This window comes from Trematomus bernacchii, unplaced genomic scaffold (genome assembly GCF_902827165.1).
Source record: "Trematomus bernacchii unplaced genomic scaffold, fTreBer1.1, whole genome shotgun sequence".
NCBI lineage: Eukaryota > Metazoa > Chordata > Actinopteri > Perciformes > Nototheniidae > Trematomus > Trematomus bernacchii.
Window position 1 is genome coordinate 5,465,714 of NW_022987720.1, and position 27,205 is coordinate 5,492,918.

A 27,205-nucleotide genomic window follows, 5' to 3' on the forward strand; every position below is an offset into this window, starting at 1 on the left:
TTTGTTCCCTTCACATCAAAGAGAATACCTGATGCAGCAGTTTGGCTCCCGCAGAGAACTATAGAGTTAACTGCACACTGGATGTACAGACAGAGGTTAGGGTGTCTGAGTGTGTGTGTGTGTGTCTGTGTTTGTGCAGATCTACTGTTTAAAGCCAACTGTATTAGACTGGGATATGTTTCTTCCTTTAAATCACACTATTTTGTGCTTCTACTAACATATTTGAATTCAGTTTATTCCCAATACATTGAAAGATAATTTTAAGTGTATACAATATTGGTCTACATTGATGATTATTCAGTAAAGTATTGCATTTGTTTCCTTTTGAACCAAATATGAAATGACCTGCCAAGGTTGAAACCATCTTCAATCCTTTTATGACTAAGCCATGTAACAGCTTTAAAAAAAAAAAGCTTCTTTTTTTTAACGGTTTTAACCCCGTTTCCTTTCGAGAACCAGCATTTGATTATTGGCTTCATCTTTTTGAGCACAGCAATATCTTTCTGAACCCTATCGATGGTTTTAAGGTTACTTTAAAGAGACCACAACACTGACTTTCATTTGCTTTTCCACCACAGACATTGGGAACTGAAATGCACCTGCTGTACGGCATGTGCAACAGTATAAGTGTCAGATGTGTCCCCTCAGTACCCTGCTGCAGTATCTCTGGCATTTGGCCAATATGTTCTCTGACAAGATAAGAACGCTTCCCCCTACATGCCCCTTTGAGTTTCCATAGTGTTGGGCAAGAACACATTCATGCACCCAAGCAAACAAATAAACACGCAATCCCAAAACATTATTACTCTTTCTCTTTACCAAAGACACATTTAACCAAGTAAGAGCAAGCAGCCATTAGAAAACATGACATAAGTCATTTACTAGTTTTGTAAACTGTGCTATCAAATACAATTCTTACAATCTTATCAACATTTAAGGCACGTTTTAGGACATCCTGTGATGTATCCTAAGCCCCCTAATTTAATGTAAAACCAGAAGATCAATTATTGGTATTTTCTATACATTTTTGTTTCATTTTGTACTAATAAGACAAAGAGAAAGAGACAAAAGGTGAAGTGTGTTCCATCTTCCCTCCATCAGCATGGGGTATCAATACATTGGTCCAGATGGATGGAGACTGCGACCCCTCTAAGCCGGCGTGATTTATCCAATTAAGACAATCACAAAGCGCGCGGCGGCCATCTCTGTTTGTGTCTGATGTTTCCCCCTAACAGCGTAATGCTCTGATTGGATTAGGGGCCTTGGCATGGGCGTGATTGATTTTTCTTTAATTGAGAGTTATGGTGGGAGAGCCTTGCTACAGACTCAAGTGCTTTTTATTGACACACGTCATGTGCATGCACCCCTGCACACACCTGCAGACACACAGCCATCAACCCCCACCATTATATATAAAGATTTTATAAATACTTTAGTGTTTTTGCACATTTGCTGCCTGGTACAAATGCAGTATCTGGCATAATGCTCTTGTTCTGGATACTGTAGGTGCTGCTCACTGTTCTGACTGTATTGTCAGGATGGGCTGGTCCAGGCTGGAGTGGTGCACTAGAATGACCTCATCTTTACATGGACGCAATAACAAACCATGTTGTGATTGGTTGCCCTCTGCTGCCACCTAAAGGCATACAGAAAGAAGTTAAAAAATATCACAGTTAAAAAAAATCTTTAAATGAGGATACAGTTTTAATGTTTAATCTGCTCATTTTGGAAGGCAAGATGTCAGTTTCAATGTTGGTGCAAGAGGGCTTCTAGGGAAATCAATGTACCTTTTAAAATTGTGCAATATAATATATGTTTTGCAGGACTGAAGCGTTTTCTTGGCATCTCATAAACAAAGTAAGGAGGATGCTAAGATGCAAAAACTATACATTTTATCAAATGAACAAAAAACTAATGTGAATGAAATGTCACTTTGCAACTTACTTAAGGTTTCTGTGTCTTTCCTTTGTGAATTTTTCTGGTGTCAGTGTGAAGTCAGATCTGATTTTTTTTAATCACACCTGCATGACATTATTTCTGAAGAAATCTGGACTGAAGAATGCAAATTGTCTGAGATTACAATTTGAATAACGCAGTAGTTGTGTATGCTATTTCCCTTTAAGAACAATTCCCCCTTCCAAGCTGCACAGTGTTAGTAATAGCAACTGTAGTCAAACATCTTGCTAACAGGAGGCCAAATTAAGACTAGTTCTAGTTTAACTGCAAAGCTCTTGATATTCATTGATATAATACATAGATCAATATCATTCATACCATTTTAAATTCAAAAGCCAGAGACTGTGTATTTAACCTTTTTTCAACTTTGTCCACGAGAGGGCGGCAGCCACCTAGTCTGAGGGACTCCTCTCTGGAGTGTTTGCCTTGTGGTTCTCACATGTTGGAGGTGTAAATATGTTTTAATAGAATCTTCCACAAGGGGGAGAGAGCACACCTCTCAGCACAGGAAAAAGGTTCAACGCACAGAGTGGACGTCAGATCCAAAATCAGAAACCAGAATCTAGTGTGTGGTGTCGTTAGTTAGTGAGGTACTTTGTCGTCTGGAGGTATGTATGACACCTATGAGGCAGTCAGCAGGATGTGAGATGTTCATGTTTCCTTGCTGCGACTGCGATCTCCGTTTATCCAGTATGACTCCGTCTGCATCTCCATCAGTCTGGAGACGGTCCTCTGAAAGGCAAAGATCTCCTCCTCAGCCGTGAACAGAGTCAGGTTCTCCGCTGCCTTCTGAAGAGAGGACACAACACTAGAGTTAGCGGCTGACATACTTCAATACAATTTGTATTCAAACATATTTTGGCTAGAGGAGAAGTTTAAGCAGCAGGATTAAGAAAATGAAATTGCCTGTTTCATTCTTAAACATGCAGGATTAGTATGAGTGAGAGCAAAATCCTCTTTTCAAAATTGCCTTGTTGACATTAACATAGTCTCAGTTCAATTTTAATGAAAATGTAATACTTTTATAAGCAGCCATTAAAAATAGGTAAAGGAAACCTGTGTTTTGGATGAAAAACTTCCCTTACTATTAACACCGCTACAATGATGTACAATGTACATGCACCCACTAATACACTATTGACTAACAAACAACCCACTGGTTGTTATTCTCATGAAAGTGCAGCTCACTGTGAGGTGAACCACTATAAAGAGAAATCAGTAGTGTGATTTTTTTAATTTGAAACTGCATTTATTGCATATAGAAGATGAGGGTTTTCCTGCCAGTTTAACTTGTTGTGTTGTGTTGTGTTGTAGCACATGTGATTTACCCCACTGAGACCCAGGTCATCCAGCAGTTGTCTGTCCCTCTCATCGTCCCCTCCTGTGTGGACGAACATCTGCTCTAAAGGAGTAGCAGCCAGCAGCACCACTCTCACCTGGGACACAGAGGGGGGGAAACCATTCAATCATTATTTCCTTAAAATGGTATTATATCTTTGGTCACTTTGACGTTCCCCTGAGTCAAGTGTATATTGACTCTTTTTATAGATTGAAATTTCCTCTTCGACGCTATGATGAATTTATTAATAAAATGGCAGTTCATGGGAAGTGAGCCAATATAAGGTCGACACTTGTGGTCTTTTAGTGGTACGATAATATAGTAATATTACTTTTTGCAGAAGAGTATTGGTTTACTATTTAATTTCAGTGGTCTATTCTGTCATGAAACATATTTTTTTTGTTTCTGGGGGGGGCATTCAATGCGTTTGTTCTACAATTAACATTAAAGAAGGGAAGAGAGAGAGATAGGGGGTGACATACAAAAAAGCCAAAAGCTGGACATAAACTGTTCAGCGTTTTACTCCTTGGCCAAAAAGGCAGATTTTAACCTTTTTTATGTGAAATTACATTTGTATTTTTATCTCTTATCACCCAATTTAAGTTAGGACAGATTGATGGAGCACCTTGTTGTCGTAGAAGTTGTCTATGAGGGTGGTGAAGCGTCTGGCTTGGTCCTTCAGGGCGAGTGTCAGCACGGGAACATGGCGAATGAATACGGTGTCAAAGAACCGAGCCATTTCCAGGTAGTCACTGGCACCCAGAGGCTGAGGAGAAAACACGTTAGCAGGTTAAATTAGCTGCACATCACATGCGGAGAATAGTTTCACTGTGTCCTTGTAAACACAAACACGCACTAGGAACGCTGTGGTGTGCGTGTTTGCCCTGAAGTGCAAACGGAGCGCTAGGGGCACCTTGTGCAAAGAGCTCGGGCTGATGTTCAGTCCCTGTCCTTGGTTCTTTGCCATTCACGATGATTGCTCTCAAAATTAATGTGCACGTGCCAAGCATATGTCAGATAGAAGAAGAAGCCTTGAAGCTCAGATGCCTGCAAAAGCTCACCGCTGTCCATCAGGCTTGAGACTTCACACACACACACAATGAACATTACTGTACCCCACTGCTTTATTTGAGGCACAACAAGCTCAACTATTCACTAAATCGTCAATAGACTTGCTTTATGACATTGAGCAGAAAATAGGACTGAGATGGAGGGAAGGTGATTCATTTTTAGTGCAAAGGTTTGGACAATAAGTACACAGAGGAGGGAAGAAACAGAGTGCAGAGGCAATAAAGAGGAAAGAGAGGTGCTTTCAATTTGAGCAGTTTTGATTAGTGGTGAGTGTGCTTTTCTTTTAATGTTCTTTGTACACACTTAAAGAAACCGATCTAGCTGAATATGGCCTGCAGCATTTACTGTTATTGTTGAACTTTTGAAACCATCGTTTTTCAGAATGTTGGCAATGAGGCAAATTAAGATTTGTTGAGAAAACTTTTATACACTCACTCTGCCACACAGCTCATCAAAAGTACAGTCAGCGATGGAGCCACAGGTCTTTTCCAACACCACGTCTCTTCCCAGCACTGTGAGCAGCCGAGGGCCCGTAACTAAAGAAACACACACACACAAATAATCTTGATCCTCATGTCATACAGTTTTTATCATCACTTTTACAATTGAATCAATATATTAAAAGTTGATCTTAGACCTTAGAAGTCAGAAGTCACCTTAGTTATTTATGTCCAAAACAGATGTGTATACAACGTATCTACACACATGTTATTTGGATAAAGAGTTTCAGATATATATTTACACAACACAGTCAATTTCTAAATAGAAATGACCCTAGAAAACCTTAAAATGAAAGCGTAAAACTAACCCGGTGGCTGATAGGAAACAGTTCAGCAAAACTATAAACACTTGTCAAACCATGATCCAATATTTTAAAACTTCTAAAACTGAACGCATAGTCAAATGTTATCTTTTCTGATCTTTAGTTTAGTTTGAAAGCTAAACCCTAGTGTTTTGGTACATTTCTGCACATAATACCTGCCTGGGCTAAACACCCATCAATACATGCACTATTTTCTCCATTTACAGGAAGGGGAAGGTATTAAGAAATAAGCTATCAAATTGTAAGGTTTGGACTTTTCATTGGATATGTGTACACAAATATCACATATTGTCAACGTTATCCGTAATGTGTGAACAAAGCAACAATCTTAACACAGTGGGTAAATATGCTGTTGCACAACAAACACAATAACATGAACTCTCATCGGCTTAAACAATGAAAAGCTTGATATTTAATATTTATTGTATTTAGCCATTTGTCTGCTATCACATCATGCTGCATCAGATTAAATGTTTTCCTAGGGCAAGCAGTAGATCAAAATGTTGATGTCACGTTATGAAAATGGAGCGAATCTCATCGAAAGTTGATGTTTTTTTTATGTTCCCTTACCACTCTTTTGACTTAAGGCCAGCTCCTCAAAAAGCGTATCCAAGGAGGCCTCTGCACCAGGCGCCGCTGTGCTAAAAGAGAGAGACACACACAAAAAGCATATATGAAATGAATAATGCTGAAATGGCCACATCAAACGATTGGCAGCCAGGAGTGCATGGGAGGGGGTGGTACTTAGCTTTTCACTCCATCAGTAAAAAACAGGATGTTAGGCTCTAAACACGAGCATTAGCCTGTGAATGCACATCAAAATGAGATTTTAAAGTGTGTGTGTTTGTCTGTGTGTGTGCTTGTGTTTTAACTCCTGGTAAAAGGGTGCGATGAGTCTATTTACATACAGTGAAAAGACGAAAGCACTTGAAAGCTCCAATACGGCGATGAGCAACAGCAGTGTCATTCATACCTTGTTTGTGTGCATGTGTGTGTTCCTAACAGCGTATATGTAATGAGGGAAATAGAAAACTAGCTTATAAAGCTCTTCCATTTTGTCATACTCTATTGATTCCTCTTTTATTCTTTTCATGGATCTCTCAAGGTAATGTAGGTCTTTATAAATCTCACAGTCTGCTTCCCCATTTATCCATCTGTTTGCCTTCTCTTTCTGTCCTTTAAAAATACAAATCAATCCAGATGATGTGCAAAAACATTTCCTGTAATAGTGTGAACGCTTGTGTGCATGTTGTCAATGCAGATTAATGTTGACTTTACCAGACTTCTTCTAAAACATCCGCGCTGAGTCGGACTACAAACTTGAAACAAATATGTCCATTAGATATTAGATTGTGTGTGTGTGTGTGTGTCTTACAGGTAGTACAGATTTCCGGCTGCAGCTTTGTCCAGCCTCCTGTAGTCAATCCCAGAGTCAAGACAGATGGTTTGGCAGAACTCCTACACACACACACACACACACACACACACACACACACACACACACACACACACACACACACACACACACACACACACACACACACACACACACACACACACACACACACACACACACACACACACACACACACACACACACACACACACACACACACACACACACACACACACACACACACATATTAACAATAGGCTCAAATGTGTTTTAAAGCAATGCAGAAGGAAAAAAATCTGTATTGTAAATGTTGTTAATAATTATATATTTAGGTTAGGGTTGTACTTGTATCTACCTTAATTTGCAAACTGATGTTTTGTTATTCAAGCAGTTCAATCACATTTTCAAATGTTTACGAGTAGTTTATTTAGGATAAGGTTAGAGATACTGAATTGTGTATATGTCTTGTGCTTTTTCAGTCCACATATTTTTCAGCATTCTGGGCAATACTCTATTCCTCAGATACACTGAAGTCTGTTTGCACCTAATGAAGGACTTTAACTGGTGCAAAAGTGTGGCTTGTAGATTTTCAAATAACACATATAGGGCTGTTGTTCACAGAGACAATATTTGTAGATAGGGTCAGTTCATTTTTCTTTTTCTTTGAATAGGGGTGAGGGGATACCCGGAAAATGTTTTTGCAAAACCACCATCTTCTCTTTCAAATAGATCATATTAAGTCACAACTGTGAAACATCAGATTTGACGTATCATATTTCCCTAAAATGTCATTTTTCAAGAACATTTTAAAAGGTTTTTTTGATTGGTTAATTAGTTTGTAAGGTTTTGCCGTCTCATTGCAGACATTACATTTATTTATTTTTTGTCTTTAATGACTTATATTGATACAGTATATATTTGAAAACATTGCAGTCTCAGTCAATAACATGTGTAAACCCAATAAATAAAAATACACCCCTTCTAAATGGATTAATAGGCAATAATAAATTGATCGCCAGACTTATTGTTTCAAATTGATTTAAAATATGGGTCTGGACGTATTTAATCAGTGGCACATAGAAGTTACAAGAGAAATATTGATATATGGAAAGTTTAAAATGTGCAGCATATAAATCAAATAACTCTTATAGGCTTTCACAGTAGATACTATCTATTAGTTTAGATTGATCATCTCGGGGGAATTAATTTAGATAACGTGTTTTATTATTGTGTTTCTACATGATAAATCATTTTTGTCCTTACCATGAAATACTTTAGTATATGCCAACATTATAAAACGCTTCTCTACTGCTCATCCCTCATGTGGCAAAGAGCAAATCAAAAAACAAGTGAATAAATTCAATACAGAAGGCAGGAGACATCTTTCTCTCCTCTGACAGCGCCGGGATTTTGAGGCACTTCTTTATGGTTTATTGAGTCGATCTATTGTTCCTGCAGCTATTCAAGTGTGTTAAAGCAGGGGTGAACTTTTGATGCAGAGTTCAAACTTTTCCAGATAGTGTAAAACGTCAACAGGATTCATGTCAGGGAGTGCACCACAAACTATAATCATCATCTCCACCATTCTATCAAAGAAGAGAAAGGAATTGCATATCATCCCATCCGAGGCAGCGCCGGCGGCTGACAGAGTAGTCGACGACAGCTCCGGTAAATTATGAAATCAGTGAATTTCTGCCACTGGCCTCCTTAAGCTGCAGGATAATTAGTAATCATCACAAAGCAAGGGGACGGAAATACTCTATTCTTCTCCGCTGTCAACTTTTTATCTCCATGTCCGCTCACACAAACGGGGTTCCCACTCTGAGCCAATTGGCTGAATCAGGCTTAATAACAACCTGACAAACTCGCCCTCCCCCACACACAAAAGGGAGGTGTCATTTCATCAACCTACTGTGACCCCACCAACGGGTAAATAGTCCCTCCAAAATGGGAAAAAAAGAAGGAAAACTTGTCACTATCGCCGCCACATCATTAGAGTCTCAGTTTGTCTTTTCTCCTGCCATCTTCTACTCCCTCTCTTTATCAAGCGTCCCTACCTGCGGTAAAGGCGGCCGACGCGTTTCTTGACGGAGAAGCGATGGTACAAATAGGAGAGAGGAGAGCAGGAGGAATGAAAACACAATCAGTGGTGATGATTCCATTGGTTATTTATAATCAGATAAGGCTGAGGCCTCGCGGGTCATTACTTGATTATCCATCTTGAGGGGATTGTCAAGTTCTCACTCCTCCGAGATTTTATCCGCCTACCACACATTGTGGTTTCCCCCCCCCCACCACCACCGCCACCGCCACGCTTCTCTCTGTCTTCTTGGAAACTTAAAGTCTCATCTCCAAATGGCCTTTTAGCTTATTCTGTTTATTGTTCTCTAAGGCTGAACAACAACCATCTGATGTATAAACTCTGATAAACACCTGCCAGCTACACTCAATTGTCAATTGTAATGTTTAAACACTTAAGCAATAAATAGATTAGTAGATAGAACATTTTGATAATCAATTGAGCATAAATAAACATGAGAAATTGCTGTGTTTCTCTGTTTTAGATTGGTGGGAATTTAGTTAGAGGTAGTTCACCTTGGGCTCTGGGACATATTTGACAGTATGATTTTAAATGGTATACGCTAATCAATTGGTCTATAAATAAGAAATGAAGGAACAGCTTAATAATAACAGATGAGGTCAAATGGTCCTGGGCCCTTTGGAAACGTGCAGTGGAAACTATTCACTGAATTCAGATTGTCAAATGGGAAAGTTTGATGCTTTTATCTGCTTTATAAGATTGTATATTGATTATATTTGCGATTTTGGAGGGAGGAGAAGCAATGCTGTGCACAAGGTATCTTCAGTTTCTACAAAATATATTTATGTTTTAAATTGTTGTTTGGACAATACTATCAGATCTAGAAAACTGTGAGGAGTATTTCTGTAATATGTTTTAACTTGTTATTAACATGAATCCAGTGATTAAAACACAATAATTGTCTGATTTAATTGATAGGTAAAATAATCCGAAGTTCCTAGTTTCTTTGTCACCATGCCACATTATCAGCTTTTTGTACTTGTGGTGTGAAACTGCTCCTATGTGTGTAGCTGACTCACAGAGGAGCAGCATGGAAGCAAATTAAAAGTCTCACTACTTTGCAGGGATGCATTCAGGAACTCACAGACACAAGAGGGGAGGGGAAAGAGAGAGAGAGAGATGACAGACATGAGAATCAGAGTCTCTTTAGAAGAAAGTCATCCAAACACATGTAGCTCCAATCATGTCATTGTCCAAGCTGTCCACGGCTCTCTCTGGACAGCCGTTTAGCATAAAAACAGAGTGGCTTTTTTTTTTTATCTTCACTGCCTCCGCGACATATCTTTCTCTATCCTTTACTCCTCAAAAAGTTGCTTTTGAGTTTTTCAAAGAGCGCGGTGCCATTGAGCTGCAACAAAAGCCAAGGATAGCTGACTATTGGGCCCTGATGAGGTCCACTCCCTCATTACCCGGCAGCAGAAAACATTTGATGCTTTTTTTGTGTGGCCCGGAGAATTGACCAGGCCTCAAAGAAATGCGGGGTGGGAAGGCTGAAAAAGAGACGAAGGGGGGAGAGAGGGAGAGGGGGAGGAGGGGAAAGGTTGTCGTTCATTCAACCATGTGTGTCTTACAGCCTTGTGTGGAGGGACAGAAGAAAAGGAGGGAGGGAAAGAGGGGTCGAGAGAGAGAGAGAGAGAGAGAGAGACCGGGGGGAGAAAAGAGAGAAAGCTTAAAACACTGCCTTTATGCTGGCAAGTTCTGGACGACTCTTCTGACATCAAAGTGTTTTCACTAACTGGGGATCTGCTGTGTGTGTGAGTGAGTGCGTGGGGGGTGTAGCTGGTGATTTTATTCATTCTTGGGCAGTCGGGGGGGGGTACGTGACAATGTGAACACCCTAATTACACCTAATGATCTATTCCCTTAAAGTGTGACCGCCTTGGGCCAGCGATGGTTTGTTCCGAGGGGTCGTTCTCACAACCTCCCCCTGCCTCGGCTGCTCCTCTTGGGGAAACATCTATTGAGTCGGAGGCCCCACCTTTCGTGATCCAGCACCCCACTGGACCCCCCACCCTCAACCCCCTCTCGAGCTCTGATGAGGCCCAAAAACCCTGAACCGCCCCCCAAAAACTCGCTGCTCTACCTGCACCTGGCCGGCAGAGGCTCCACATGTTGGGAGGAACACTCGGACAGAAGAAATGCAGATGAGCAAATCGCTAAGATACTAAAGTCTCTGCACAAACTATTTAACAGATGTTGAAATACAGCTACTACTTAAATTCTACCATTGTCCAATTATAATTGCAGACATTTACTGTAAAGGAGTACTTAGCAATTCCCTCCTATAACATAGAATGACTCATTATTGACGTTTAAAAGTTGTGGGACAGTATTATCTCCTTTCCTTTGGTAAAGTATGGTGACAAGGAGACAATAACAATATCCCCATAGATATCACCTTTTTTTTTTAAATAAGAGAATTCGACTAGCTGCTACTTAACACATTTTACTCATTTAAGAACTTCCCTAAGCAACACAAGACAATTCTTTATCCTTGTCAAAGCCTGGTGCCTACATTACCCACAATGCAACTCCACTGCCAACAGTTCTTTCAGGGATAGTTTTATGGATAATGTATACTATAGTCATATATTTGTTCTTCTTTTTAGTATTACTGTGTTATTTGAAGCCCTTTGACCTTCCCTTAAAGCACCAGCAATCTTACTCTGAGATATAAAACCTGTTTTTGCTCAGATAAGTCCTTTTATCTTTATAATAAGGGTGTTTTAAAACACATTTAGTAACATAACATGTACAAAATTGCCATCTTTGCAGCTGCTTGATGTTACAAATGTGAAAACGCAGCAGAGTCAATTGGGTTGATAAGAGTGCAACGGAGACACAAAGCATAAGTCAAATAATTTCATGCATGTTACTGAAGTTAAGAGGAGAGCAACATGTTTGTATTAAGCGATTCATTCAGATTGCAGGTGGCCTGCTTTCCAAATAAACAAATAGAGTAAAGGAAAATACACCTGTGTGCGTGCATGCGTGATCAAGCGCATCTGACACGTGCGGGAAAACATCCGTCAGCAGCAGAAAATAGGCAAAGGTTCCTGGATCGATTCAAAATGAAGTGATAAATACAGAGCCAGAATCAATTCCTCACGTTCGAAAGGAGGAAAAATCAATTTGTTCTTTATTAATCGTTTGGTTTTGTAGGTGCGAGACACTGATATAAAAGAAGTGAGGTACGCCCTCGAGGCACACAGTGAGTGGCATTGCCCTGCCATTAAATGCTCTGGAAGACAATGAGAGTCATCAAATATCAACATCCATTTGATTTGAACTGGCAGGCTGCCAGCTCTTCAAAGGCAGTCCTTCTCACCAAGGTCTTCACTGGAGGACCACATCCCTCTCATTCCTCAATTTTCCTTTCTCTACCATCCTGTTTTATTTATATATTTCTTTTTCTCTCATCGCCAACTGCACATCCCATAGCAATTATTAACAATGACACACAAAAAGAGAAGGAGAGTGGATCAAAAGAAGGGTTAAAAACAGCAGGAAACTCAGAGATACTCAAAGTTGCCTCAGGGTTGTTGTCATGTTTCCCCCCCCCCTCTCTGCAGCATTGTGTACGCAACTGCAATCGAACAAGCGGAAGGAAAATAAAGTCACTATTCTGCTACCAAAATACAGAGACCTGACCTTGGGTGAGTAAAGCCAGCGAGCAGAGCAGGATAGTAATAGAATAAAGAGCGGGGATAGAGGGGTGGAGAGAGGATGGGCGATGGAAAGTGGAGTGGAGAGGGAGGACAGTTTGTGAGAGAGAAAGAGTGTCTTCGTTACAATACTGGCAGTGTCCATTAAAAAAAAGCCCTTAAACCCTGTATTTTACAGAACTCAGAGCTGTGCCATGGCTACAAAGAAAAAGAAGCCTTACCAACTGAAGAGCTTTCCTGATGGAGTCCACAGAAGAGAACAAGAAATAACAAATGACTGAAAATATAGGAAAGACAGAGACTTTTAGGATAACTGAAGCTTTCCATGCATAGCATACTTTCTACATTTTTAAGATTAGGAAACTGGATGATTTTTTTTGAGGGGGTAGGGAGCTGAGGAAAAAGGGGGTCGAAACTAATCAGAAGTCAATAGTTAAATAAAGACATCAACCCAGGCGGACATAGGCGCAGGATTAACCTCTACCACTCCAGCTCAGGTGATAGGGAGGAGAGGTCAGAGGCTATTTCTTACTTTCCAACGCCCTCATTCACTGCCTGACCCGCTATAGAAACACACTTAGACAAGAAGGAGCCGCAGCATGGAGGAGGACCCGCACCACCGGGCCCTGCCAGCATTAATTCAATCTATCAAGGGTCAGCTAGTTAGCAGCGTGACCCCGCTAAAACACGCTTTAACTTTACAGAACAGGCCGCTATAGAGAAGCCAGAGCACCCCCCAAAAAAAAAAACACCGACCCCCGAAAACCAGATGGCCTCACAAAGGGGAACATGGAACCCTGAAAGAGAGGAGGTAGTGCGGGGCAGAGCGGGACAACAGGCATTCAGGACCTTGATGAGGGTGGATTAGAGAGGGCAAGGGTTCTGCTGGGTGAGTGGGTGGGGGGCAGAGTGACTCCCAGGTTGTTGTGTGTTTACGTCGGTGTGTGTGTGTTTGAAGATACGGTGAAGCTCTGATGACCCTGAAACTGGCCGTAGCCTGGGCACTTCAGATCAGCCATGTGACTCTTGTTAACAAACATGTTTTGAGATTTACTCCTTTTCTTATAGTAACAGTACTCCCACTGAGGTTTGTGACGAAGCAGATCAATCGTTCATGTGATGGAATAATTCTAGTCTTACAGTAACATACTAGTTATCCTATCTAGTGAGTAAAACATTTTAGGCCAGTAGGAATCAGTAATATTAATAAGTAATATTTTGTGGGGAGAAAATTCAGATTACGTGACATCCTCTCATGTTATAGTAAATAAACGTACCGTATATTTACATAAAGGTGGTGTTCTTGAGTCCGTTTTTTGTATTATTTCATTTTGACTAGATGTACCCGAATCTGCTCAGCTGTGATGCTATAAATGATACTTCTCCCTTTACGATTATACTGCATAAAGTACCAATATATCGAGGATATTTTGTTTGTTCTAAACCAAGACCAATAAAAACAAATATATTGCTGAGGTTCTGATCATTGTGCGAATATAATTTTAATACAGGTAGCGTTTCCCCTCGTCACCTCATTAAATAATGAGAATTTAAAAGCAGCTTCCTTTATTCGGCCATAATATTGAAGCAGCACTTTGAGTGGTTATTTTCAGTCCTTCAGTCACAAGAGAGCATTTATCAGCTACATTATATTGGCTGTGAGAGTAACTCGCCAGACCTTTGCTGAAAAACCTGTAGGTCTGTACGCGGAAAAAAAAGTGAAGGAATTATAAATTACATTTATTTGCACTACTCGGGGCATTTTTCTTATGATAAGGCAAAAAAGCACTACATTTGTGGGCAAATAAACTGCTGTTAGATATTGCTTCCTGTTATTATTAGACTAAATACCAATAATAGGTGCAAGAATGCTGCCCTCCTCTGTTGCAAAATGCATGACAACAAATTATTATGCAATTATTTATGAACATGATCACTCCAAACACATCAATGATCATCTGAGATGCAGGCAGGATAATGGCGCTACCTGCTTAAATTGCAAAGTAGATATTTTGCTGAAAATGCTAACCACCGCATCGCCCACCACTCGCCGCCCCTCCCCCCCTTACTTTTGAAATGCAAGCAGTCACTCACTCAGCTCGTCCGCCTCTCTCTGATTCACATTACCTGTGCTCACACACACTCTTTCCATCTCTCCCTACCTTTCTCTCTGTGAGTCTTTCACCGTGCCCTGGTATGATCAAAGACAGCTTTGTGACACTGTGTGAGGCATCGAGGAAGCAGAAAACATCAAACCACTAAAGAGCAACTTGCAAAAAAAAGACAGAGATAGAGGGACAGAGGCGCACATGCATGTGTGTGTATGTGTGTGATAAACAAATGAATTAATTAACCAGACAAGAGAGAGGGATGACTTTGTCTCTACCTTCAGCACGTCGATGAAAGGTAGGAAGGTGTCCCTCTGAAGTCCGTTTTTGTACAGATCTGAAAGAGGAGGGGAGGGCCTGTATTAGAGCTGCTGTTTAGCCTCCTAATAATGTCATTCCCTCGCCGCAGATTGGCAGATAAAGTGGCTATTGATGAACTGAAGGATGGGTGGGGAGGCACGACAAAAGGACTGGGACCAGGAGAGAAAAATGGATTTCTCTACCGGCAGCGGCAGCAACATAAAATTCATTACATTCCCAAACAATGGTGGCGACAGAAAGGACTGTCGCCTTTTCAGAGCGGACAATGTCCACAGCAGCTCGCTGAATAGATGTTTCAATTAGCTCGGCTGGAACAAATTACATCTGAAGTAGCATCCCTGATAGACAGATAAAACAGATAGGGATTCACACACAAACACGGACAAAGACACACACCCACAGACACACAGCGAGGCTTCAGCTTTTCCAGCTGCGAACGTAAACAAGCTGTCGTTGTTGATGTTTGGGTTTAAGCTTAACTTAACTCCTATACTGTAATGGGCTGTGCTGTCTATGACACAATTCTTTTGCAAAGGTGAAAGGAATAGGTAAACATTTTGATGATGACGCAGTTATTTATGTGTCGACAAAGACTCCACAACAGGCTGCAGTGTTACTGAATAGGCATGAACGCTGTCTCTCAGTGGCTTCAAAATAATTGTGTTCCTCTGAACTGTCGAAAAAATAGTTTGAATGTGCTTTGAGGTGATGGCTTCACAATAACTCTTAATGAAATGAAAAGTTAGAAAGGAAATTGTTTTGGTTTCATCTTGGATTCCCAAATAACATTGGAGCACACTTTAAGAAAGTGCCTACGGCCATCAAAACGTATCTTAATGGTTATCGACTTAAAAGATCTTGTTAACCAATAAAGGCCGGCCCACTTTACAAGCAGGCATTGATTTGATCCCATCCTTATATTATGTAACTGTCTGAGGCCATGCGATACAGTGACAAATAAAACCAATGACCTTATACATACAAGTGTTGTGTTTCAGAAATGGCACCAATGTGGAACTAAAAAAACAAGTTTAGTATGTTCAGCTTTAGAAATGTTATAAAACTTACATTTATGAAATGGATTTTCAAGTGAGAATGGCTTTGCCCAGAACTAGTCAGTCAGATGATATAAAATAAGAATAAACGTATTACAGTAAAGGAGCCACTACGAAGGGAGCAGTTAGTGGAGACTGCAAATCAACATCCAATCAGTCCTCTCAGCTTTTAAAACTAAGGTGAATCTAAAACTAAACTAAACTAATTAACACGATATATCCCTCATGTTTAATCTGTACAAAAGCCAAAGTGAGTAATGGGGCTTTAATTAGGTTGTGTCCTGGTGTACATTATTGGACAGAAGCAATGAGTTCCTAGAAGTAGTCAAGCATATGGCCTCCTGTGAGACAGGGTTTTACACTTTACACGAACAATCTTTTTATTTGTGAGGTATTGTGTTGGGAAAAAAGCCAGGGTAGCTGTTACAACTGTTTCTATTTGTGCCAAGCTAACTGGCTGAATTTCATATGTAATGTACAGATATGAGTGTGGTATAGATTGTCTCACCCAACTGAGCAGTATTATACTGTAGATAGATGTTACCGATTTAACTGACAAGGAGGCTTATTAATGGGGGGAAATTAAATGGATTCAAATCAGCTCACAAAGACTATTAAATATTTCACGGTAAATTGCACGTCCAGAAAAGACCATTTATCCATAACCATTTATCCCTCAACTCTACTCAATGTTATTAAACTCCATCCATGTTTAAAAACAATGAAACACCACTTTAGTCGTTGTAGCAAAAACCATATTTCTAAATTATGCCTCCAAACACGGCCGTTTGATGGCACATGTGTTTGATTACACATCAATAAAGATGGAAAATGTATGCCTTTCATGTCCAGTTGTCTCTTATGGCTTTCAGTGTTCCATTAACCAAGTAATTAATACCAAGTAGGCTCTCTATCAAGTTTGCATGGTTTGGCGCTTTGTTCTTAATAGCTAGTAAATATCAGAGACGGGCTTCTTTGTCTACAAGAGCCATTTTTCTGCCATCCACTTCCTACCCACTCGAGGCATTGAGACATCAACATCTTCCCAGAGAAAGACGTCAGATAGCACATCATGCATTTATCTTCACCTTGATCACCGCCAAGCTAATTCTTTCTCAGACCTTGCTCTGCTGGCAGTAAATGCAACATCAAAGCCTGTTTAAAGGTTGTGTCATGTCTCTAAGTGAGAGCTGTATCAAATGTCTTTTCCCCGGTTATTCGCTGTTAACAGGGTGTATTTGTCGTGGTCCTGTAAATTGATTCTTGCCGGGGCCAAGCACCTTCAGATGAAAGTATTAAGTGAATATTAAGTGAATAATGTAGATGTATGTAAAGTGACTGGGAAATGTGCTGGTTCAAGAGGAGGAGAAGCAAACATTGGTGTTCCAGGAGTATTACTTGTTATTTCAGCTGTAGATGGTGTACTGGTGTAGTTAAGAGGACTTTCGAGGCTGAAGCATTGTACGACGGCGATTTACTGTCAGCCTTTTGCCTTCTCAGTCCTTTAGAGCTTTCTATAAAAGATAGCATTCCTTTCATTCTTGCATTCTCATGGTAAGTAGTAAAAGCTGACCGTTCTTGACAGTAAGTGGTCATTTTTATAAATGCAACATTTTGCAATACTCTTTTCAAAGATAACCATGATCAGACGACCTCAGCTTTGCTATGTTTTATCAGTCAGAGTAAGAGTTAGGTAAAGCTTTAATTTTGATGAACAGTTTGTAGTTTAAAGTATAACCTTCTTTGAACAACTCATCAATTATTTTCACTACCGTGCAGCACTAAGGTTATGTGCTTGAGCTATTAATTTGTTTTCTGATCATTCGAATATCTATATCATTTCATGCATACCGAGTTAATGGGCAAGGTTTGTAGGAGTTCTAGTAGCACTTTTGTTATCTTTCATTTTCCCTTTCTTTATCATTATTTGTCACCACATCAAACCACAAGCACCTAAAGTACCCATTTAAAATGTAAAATCAAATGGGTACTTGTTGTGATAGATTAGATTAAGTAAAAGAAAACATTTGTTTTTTCAACACTAACTTAATAAAATATTTCAGATATGTTTTTTTGTAACTGCTGAATAATTGTGTCAAATTATTATTATTATTATTATTATTATTATATGGTCCTGCAATATAAGGAAGATTTCATATTTGTTCTGGAGGTTCTAACATTTCTGTTGCAAAATACTTGTTTACTTTAACCATTTCAAGTGTAGTTGCTGTGTGTTTAATCAGAACAACTTAATAAACTAGAAGAGCACTGGGAGAGCGCTGACCCCGGCCAATGCCAATCCGCTCTAAAATATAATGCGTTCTTCTTTGGCCAACCTTTTTATCAAATCAGGCCAGTAGTATTTTGATAAACCTGCTTAAAAACACAAAAACAACCCGAACTGAAAACCTAACCTCCGAGGCAGAGGTAATAAACCAGCTAAAGAAGATGACTATAGGTATGGGCTGAGTCGCCGTACCGTCAGGGGGTCGGTTGGAGGTGGCCACCACCACCACTCCGGTCTTGAACAGCGTCTCAAACAGCTGCTTCAGGATCATGGCATCAGCAATGTCGGTCACCTGACAAAACAGAACCAGAGAAGAAGAAGAGCGAGACATTCAGGTGCTGTATAATTTACCTTTTCTCGCCACAGTACGTGTGTGAGTCTGAGGTCAAACCATGCCATCAACACTCCATGTTGATTAGTGTCATTCAGGTGTGCTCATTCAATCCTTTTGTGTGTGGTCATGGCCATTCACACTCGCACACATATACGCACACATACACACCTCGACCACTTGAACTGACTGCAAATGGTCACGGGGCGGCTTTCTGCTGGGGACAAGTAGCTGAGGCAAGGCAGCGGTCCTGAGCTAATCAACGGCGCAGTTGTAAAAATGACTGAACGCAAGCGGGAAAAACAAGAGGAAGAAAAGAATGATGAAAAACGAGCAATGTGAATCCAGACTGGGGTCACCATGGGAGACAATGATTGATAGATGTTACACAAAGATGACAATTCGACAACCTACACAAGGCTATAATGCATAAATACGATTCAACTGTACGCTCCTTTTTATTTATCGACATCATTTCCATCAGTCCACAATAAACAAAGGTCGCTGACAACAGTGAAACAAGGACGTTCATGAGTCTGTTCGGCTGTAAAGTGAAGAGCTCTGACCTTTCTATTAGCAATCCAGTGCTCTCTCTTTTGTTCTTATACTCTCATATCTCTCTCTTTAAAAGCTGCATGTATATAACACATCTGATTAAACACGATGACTGACTGACTAATGGGCATATTGTAAAAGCAATGGAATTATTCTCCTTTCAATACAATATGACATACAAATCCACTAAGCTAAGGGACCTTCCTTTGCAACATGATTGCTGTAGGTAGATTCAAATGATGAGGAGGAATAGTATGCAATTATACCATGTGCGTTTTAAGCAAATTGAGAGGTACATTACGAGAGATACAGTTACGTTGCTATTATCTTAATGAAAGGAGACCTTTTTAAGATGTCTTCAATAAAAGGAAGACTTCTGTCCCGCCCTCTCCTCTTACTCCCTCTTACCTACTCTCCTGTATATAACAGGCACTTCTGATGGCCATACCCACGACATATGCCTCCTTTCATACTCTGGAGGGTCTTCTGCTTTTGCATATTAGCCCCACTGCCCTTGCCAATACTTGATTAACATTTGTGTTAAAGCCTTGATTTCGCTAAGGAGAGGTGGCTAGGGGCATCAAATTAGTGTGTGTGTGTGTGTGTGTGATTGTGTGTGTGCGTGTAATGAGAATCAACAGAAAGCCAAGGCTCTGTGTCTCTCTGAAGGGGCCCCCATTTCCTCCGACCGCAGGATTTTATTTTCATTTCAAAAGAATCATTTAAAAATGACCTTTTATACAACCTGGATTTGTTTATTCATGTGCCCTCAACATGGGCATAGTATGAGGGGCAATATTGATTGCTGAATGAGAAGGGGGAGAGGGAAAGAGAATGGGTACCCACAGAATGAGAAAGGTGGAGGGGACTGATGTAGCACTTGTGGAACACAAAAATAATGGTGCAATCTCCGTCAGCCAATGCCGATATTCAAATGAGCATCCAATTACTCAAGCGGCCGTCAGTTTACAGCGAGGCACACGGGTGCCAAATGAAACCTCTTTTGATGTTACACCTCTTTATGTACACAACCTATGAGCAATTTCACAGAGGCAGCACGGTGACTGAGGCCCTGAGACAATGACGCTCAAGCGTTTTCTTCTCACTCTTCTTCCTTCTTCCTCGCTCTCTTCCCATCGTTCCATCTCGGACCTCTCAATGGCGAGTATTCATTAGGGGAGCCGGGCGGGGGCCGTAAAAGGAGGGAGGGGGGCTACAAATTACTGATAATGGCAGGGCGCTAATGAAGAGAATGGAGAAATGTCATTAGCATTTAAGAGGATAAGATCCATCTGACCCGCCGCCGCCAGTCGCTTTCTAGCTCCACTCACTTAAGGAAGCAGGAGAGTGCGACTGATACCCAGAGCCTCATTTGCATGGCTGAGTGGAGGAGGATGCTGATTGGTATAAACCCCCCCCCCTCCCTCCCCCAACCTTGCAACCTCTTGTTTATGCATCACAAACAACGTGCACATGTCCGCTTGTTTCCCCTCCATTCACCGGTAGCAACAGTCGACAAGCGGAAACAGCAGAGCTGGCGACAGCAAACAAAACAAATCAATGAGAATGCAACAACAGCGCCCGCAGTTTAAAATGTGAAAGACGGGCGGATGAAAGGAGCAGCTCTTGATCCTCGCAGATGCATAGAGAGTGATTAGAGAGAGCAAGCACACTTTCTGTGACCTTTGACCTGCTGGCATTAACTGTAATGATATCAGTAAGAGGAACTACACTGTGCGGCTCACAGATGTGTTTGGCTAATGATAAAGACACAAGCACACGTCTTTCTTTACTCACTGAATGACTAACTACCTTACAGAGAATAGGGAGAGCTTCAGTAGTGGCTCTCTCCTTTGACAGGGTAGAATAATGAGAACTACTGCAGCACTAATGGCTGAAGATGCCTCTTATTTGTGTAAATCCAGTGTACAGAAACTGCAGGTGACTTGGTTGTAATTGATGAAGCAAACATGTGCAAAAATAAGCAACAGGAGCAGATTACTGGTTGCTGCATTTACAACGCAACACAATATTACACATTGATACGTGTAACATTACACATGTATGTACTAGTACTGTACTAGTAAGCTACTACTGGGGAGAGCGAATGTCTCATTGATATTGGAAGTCATTATGCTATATTTAAAAAGGCCACTAGGTGTCCCCAGTCCTGTTTCTGTGGGGGAACACAGATCAGAAGCATCCAGTACTCCAGACAGGATACTGGTTTAAATGAAACACTAAAAGTGATCACAGCTTGAACACATGTTTAACTTGTTTCTGATCAAGCAGGAAAGAGAGGTTACCTATAACTACTACACAAAAGAAACACAATGTTGCATATCACTTTGCTTCCTTTGATATTTAAAAATCTCTGATGTGTGATTTACTGTGTTTACTGCCAAAATCTTATTTCCTGTTTCTTTGTGTTTAGTTCAAACCTGTAACATTTGCTGGAAATTTCCCTGAATATTGAATAAGCCAGTAGCTACAAACTTTTAGAAAAAATATGCAATATCTGTCAATATAATGTAAAATAATAACTTCTGTATGACTGTTGCAAAAAAAGTGTTTTGATCTGGAAAAAGAATTGACATTAAAACAGTAGAATTATTTTGTACCTTGCAAACTTGTTAAACCTTTATAATGCCTTAAGATATTACTTAATATACTTTTTACTCAATATGCCACAAAATAGGTTTTTACTTTAAATCTTTGGCGCTCTATGGGTATTCATCTTAGCCGAGGGTATTTTTTGGTATAACATTCCTAAGCATCAAAACGCCATTATTATTTAAAGTTTAACTAGCACTATATCTTCTAGTATCACCCATTACTTAGTACTAATGTTGGTGTAGTACTTTTGAAAGCAAATGTATGCAGTTGATGTTTGCTTCTTGTCGCTAATGTTCAAGCAGTTGTTTTTTTACACACACACACACCTCTACACACACACACCTCTACACACACACACACACACCTCCACACACACACACACACACACACACACACACACACACACACACACACACACACACACACACACACACACACACACACACACACACACACACACACACACACACACACACACACACACACACACACAACCACACACAACACACACACACACACACAACAAACTCGCTCACCTGAAACTCGTCAAAACACAAGAGGCAGGTTTCGTCGCTGATCTCCATGGCAACCGGTGATATGGGGTCATGGGTGAACATTTTCCCTAGCCTTCGTTTTGGCAGGCTTTGTTTCCTCCGGTGAATCCCTTTAAGCAAGCACACAAACGTCAGGCACATCCTAAAGCACACCTGCATCAGCAACTCAATGACAATACTGAATAAAGCAGTAATTTCACCTGTATGCATAATGGTAGACAATTAGCAGGAAGGCTTCAGGACAAACACAGAGATAAATATAGGATCTCCAGCGCATGAGGAGTCAGAAAACTTCCATAAAGTCAAGCAAGCAAACCTTCAGCAGTGAGCGTCTTGGAGTGGGAGGATGATACTAACTTTTGTGGATGTCCAGCATGAAGCCGTTGAAGTGGACTCTCTTTTTACGAGTGTTTTCCACACTGGAGTAAAACATATCCATGAGCATGGTCTTCCCTGTGCCTGAGAGGGAGAAAGAAAAGCATGATTATAACTTCCTTGAAATCTTCCAGAGATGAAACTCCTTAAAAAAAAATCATAGTATATCTATTTATTTTGAGATCTTACCGACATCTCCATAGAGGTAAAAGCCTTTGGGTGGGGGGGGAGTGGGTCCCTCCTTTGAGGGAAAATACAGGAAGCAAATGAATAAGTATGTTTTTACATTGTATCTTTACCAGCTGCTTGCCATCATAAACAACAATGCACAACAGTTAAGCATAACATCAATATGGTTATGAAAAATGATTGCATAAATGCCATATTAAAAAGGCACTAAACATTATAGCTGTTGACCTACATAAACGTCGTTATATTCATTACCATATAAGACTGAATCATCGTTTGATAAACAAAGTATGCTGAGGCATTAAGCCACCACTACAGTGTGAGGTTTCACATTCTCCAGACTAGCCCAGTGCAGGGGAGGAAGACAAAGGGGATCTAATCAACAAGACAAGCCAGGGTTCCCACGAAATAAAAGCATCATCAGAGGAACAATAGGGGGATTTGTCAGACAAAACGGAGAGGACTGGATGAGGCTCCATACGAGATGGAGTGGACTTGTCTGTGCAGCCTGTTTAGCGCTGCTAATTGTGATACGGTACTGTTGCATTGAGGTGCTGCTGGAAGTCATTGTGCTGCCTGCCTCCCATCATCAAAAGGTCCTTGCTTTAAAAAAAAAAAAAACGTATTCTGTGTGACCGAGCTGAGAATATCGCATAAAGCCAATATCTCTAAAGAGGGCCGAAGCCATGTTGACGTCATCAGTTTACTCATGACATGTAACAATAAATTAGAGCATATTTGTTAGTATATGAGGACAAATGAGAAATGTTTAATACAGGGTTCAACAACAGTGTGGTTCAAGATTGTCCATCTCTGTAACCGGGCAACGGCAAATAGCTTTGGAATTAACTGAGCACTGAATAGAAAGGTTTGTCCTCTTAAAATGTAATTTAGCAAATATTTCATGAAGACGGTACTCAGTGTGTCCAATGCACTCAGTGACCAGTACAAGTAGCACTTGACTTTGGGGAAAGCAGACAATGGCCAATTGAAAACTAAATGAAAAAACAAACTTGTTACTCATCCTCTCTCTCACTCTGCCCTCTCCCGGCTCCTCCCCTCTCCCCCCCCTCCATCCCTGCCTGTCCTGTGCTGGAGTGAAACACTGGAAGAGCAACAAGCCTTTCCTGTCTGCTCTGGCATAACAGTGTGTGACTTCTCCCTGACTTCCCAGGCTGCCCTCTGGCATGGTGGGGTAATTGTCAGTGGTGGATGGAAGCCATTCTGCCACGGCAGAGTGGAGAAAGACAAGGCCGTCTCTCAGCCACTCTGTCTAGCTGAGCTGTGTGGCCTTGTCTCACCTCCTGGAAGAGGGTGCAGACTGGCACATGAGTGGAAAGTTCACATGCAGGACATAAACATTTTGGTTTTGAAATGACTTCAGGAGAACTGCGTTTGATCACATCTACAGACAGATACGTTGTGTCTTTCACTCAGAAGGTTCATGGGAGTGAGGTTTAAATGGTACAACTGTCCTGCTGGAGACCTCCAGTGTACAGGAGGACTGCATGATGCAGGTCTGACTTGAAGAGGGTGGCGCCCTTTAAACAATGGTCCATTGTTGGCCGGCCATCCGCAAAACCACGCCACATTGGGTCAATATTAAGTCAAGTGTACTCTCCTCACAGACTTGGTCAGTTAGTTAGGACAATGGCGGTACTTTCACAGAGAGAACAGACACCGAAAGGACAGTGGTATGACCTGATTCGAGCCAGAATAATTGCATAAGTACTCCTGTCAGTGTGTATGTGTGTGTGTGAGAGACAGAGCAAGAAATAAGGTGCAAAAGGAGAGGGGGCGGTGGTGTTGATAGCCTAACACCAAAGTATTTGTCAGAGTCCCGAATCAAAAGCAAAAAGGACAAGAATGGCCCAGACAATGGGGATCCCCTCATTACTGCACTGGGACGGTGAGAGAGTGAGAGGGGTGCCGGGACCAGCCCAGCAGGAGGTCTGCCCTGCTGCCTTCCAAAATCTCTGCCTAACCCTATGTGTCTGTGCCAGCCAACCAACAAAACAACTCCCACCACCAAATACTAGACAGTCAGCTCCCCTGACCTAAAAACAACAACAGCCCCCTACATTACGCTGTTCCAAAACTCACATACACAATACACTTCCCAGACCCCTACCCTCCCTTTGACCTGAGCCCCATGGCCACCATCAGTGATACAACTTGTGTACAGTGCAGTGAACTCTGTGAAGTCCCTCCATATGTTGGACATCAACAGGGCTTTATAACAGACTGAGAGTCCAGATGCCCCACTGTAATAGGCTTTAAACAAATCCATGCTGCTGTACAAATTGTAAACTGTGTCCAAAATCACTCATTATTTTCGACCTTATGCACAATTCCAACTTTTTATTTCAGTGTATGCACATTGTAATTCATGTTGTAAGGAAAGAAAAAAAAGATCTGCAGCATGTATGCTACTTCTTCATTTTAAGTCCAAACAATTCAGAAGTGCCCAAAATCTCAACTGAATAATCCTATTGAGTGTATATCAAATACAGAATAGTATTATATAATATATATAATATTAGTCAGGTTTTAATGGCACTACTGTCTTGCATGACAGTTTACGGTTTAGATTGACAATTAAAAAAACCTACTCAAATCAGATCCACTTAGGGATTTTTCCTCAACCGTTCAACCGCATCGCATGGTCTTTATGATAGGGAGGAGTTTATTTAGTTGTAACAGAGATGGATCCGTTGATATATTGGTCAAATACCTGTTTTTTTTAAACAGTTGCTCAAAGTGCATGTCATCAGGTGCAAATTCATGAAAACTGACCAGACTCCGCCTGCTGATTAAGACCATATCTTAGGCCATAATCCCATTGTATTTTGTTTATGTATGTATGGTATTTGTGGACGTACATTTGTGGATGTATTTTCTTTAATATTTTAATTTTTGTTTTTGAAAGAGTCTCATGTGGACAGGTGTTATTAAGTCTAGCAGGAAATTGGTTGCTTTATGACATTGTGGATACTACATGTGGTCTATGGTTTGGTTTTGATAAGTTGTCCACTATATTTTGGAGACCAATTACATGTCAGAATCTAAATTCAGAAGGGCAATCAAACAAGTATGAGAGTAATCATTATCCGACCATGCATCATTATGTATAAAACGTCAAACCTTTGCAGTTGATCCACCATATTTAACGTTTGGAAGTTGACTGTTGTCATCTTTTGAGTTTAACCTGGTTGGGGTTGGGTTCAAGTTGATGCTGTTAGTGTAGTTATTCAGATTGTGCTTCAGCAAAGCCAGCTGCTGTAGGACGTTTCTCTGCTGAATGTCTTCCTGCAGGGAGCCACACTGAACAAGGTGCTCATACTGTCCACTGAGGGCACACGTTTTTGCTGCAGGAGGCTCAGAGGAGCAGTGTGGTGCGGACGAACTGCATGTCCTACAGCCAGTGTAACCTTGGAGCATAAAAGCAAAAGCTGTTTTGTAAAATTCTCTGTAAATCGTTACCTTAAGACTGCAAGTATACACGGATTCTGTCAATATTTAAGTAAAACGTCATAGGAAGTAAATAGAAGTCGAGTAATTCAGAGGTTTAAGACTGTTTATTTTTAAAACACGACAACCTGAAAATAATTGACTACAACATGACCGATAGACACGTACCCTTTCCAGTGCAAAATGCTGACCCTCGGAAAATTCTCCTTGAAGTCAGAACAGTATCTTTTAGTACAAATTGTATTGAGAATCTGGCAGCAGCAGGGACCCTGTACGCAGCCATGATGTTTCAAAACTCAAAACTTTATTGACAATCACTTGACAAATATAAGCCACATGACACAGGCATGGCAGGATAGAGCATATGTTGGGTATCTAACGGGTATCTAACTGAATATTAATACATATTATTAGATATAACCTGTATACAACTCATACATTGTATTTTTATTTATCTTGTAAACTACTGCAGGTTAGGTTGAAAATAAAAATGTAATGTTTTATATTTTAGACCGAGGTATATTTATATGACTGGACCTTATCAATAATAATGATATTTATTTCGCTTGTTATTTCGTTTTTTAATAAAACATTGTTTTTTTAATAATTAATATTATTTGAGCATTGAATCCAAAAGCAACACTGTTGCACGTTTTAGCAGCAATTTCAAAGCATGATTGGTCTTGAGTACAGGAATATAATGATAACAATTGTGTATGTCGTCCGAAAACGTCATTCCAACCGATATGCCCGCTGGCGGGTTGTAAACAAACCGAGCAGCAGGTGGACGGGCAGCATCAGCTGAACCTCAGCTGATCGGAAGTGCAGCGAGCTGGCCTTTCAAGCTTGCCATAGTTACGGAGACCTATCAAAACCGGAAACTGTATGACTTACCTTCAACTTAAAAGTTACCCCTAAACTTTTGTGCTGCATAAACAACAGCGTCCTGTAAAAAGTCACATATATAAATAAATACTATAATTTAATACAAA

At 40.6% G+C, this 27,205-nt stretch overlaps 1 protein-coding gene across 2 annotated transcripts; it reads right to left on the bottom strand.

Moving 5' to 3' along the window:
- Positions 1-797: 797 nt before the first annotated feature.
- afg1lb (AFG1 like ATPase b) lies at positions 798-26,498 on the bottom strand. Of its 2 annotated transcripts, none has more exons than XM_034144278.1 (13): positions 26,382-26,498; positions 25,887-26,173; positions 22,743-22,794; positions 22,536-22,637; positions 22,161-22,288; positions 18,315-18,414; positions 14,738-14,796; positions 6,565-6,647; positions 5,760-5,830; positions 4,802-4,902; positions 3,921-4,061; positions 3,285-3,392; positions 798-2,742 (listed from the first exon to the last, which is right to left on the bottom strand). In XM_034144278.1, exons 1-13 carry the CDS (start codon positions 26,494-26,496, stop codon positions 2,608-2,610), a joined length of 1,482 nt encoding a protein of 493 aa, XP_034000169.1. In that variant the 5' UTR covers positions 26,497-26,498; the 3' UTR covers positions 798-2,607. The 2 variants fall into 2 exon arrangements, with proteins under 2 accessions (XP_034000169.1, XP_034000168.1); XM_034144277.1 differs by having other exon boundaries at positions 798-2,745.
- Positions 26,499-27,205: the final 707 nt, after the last annotated feature.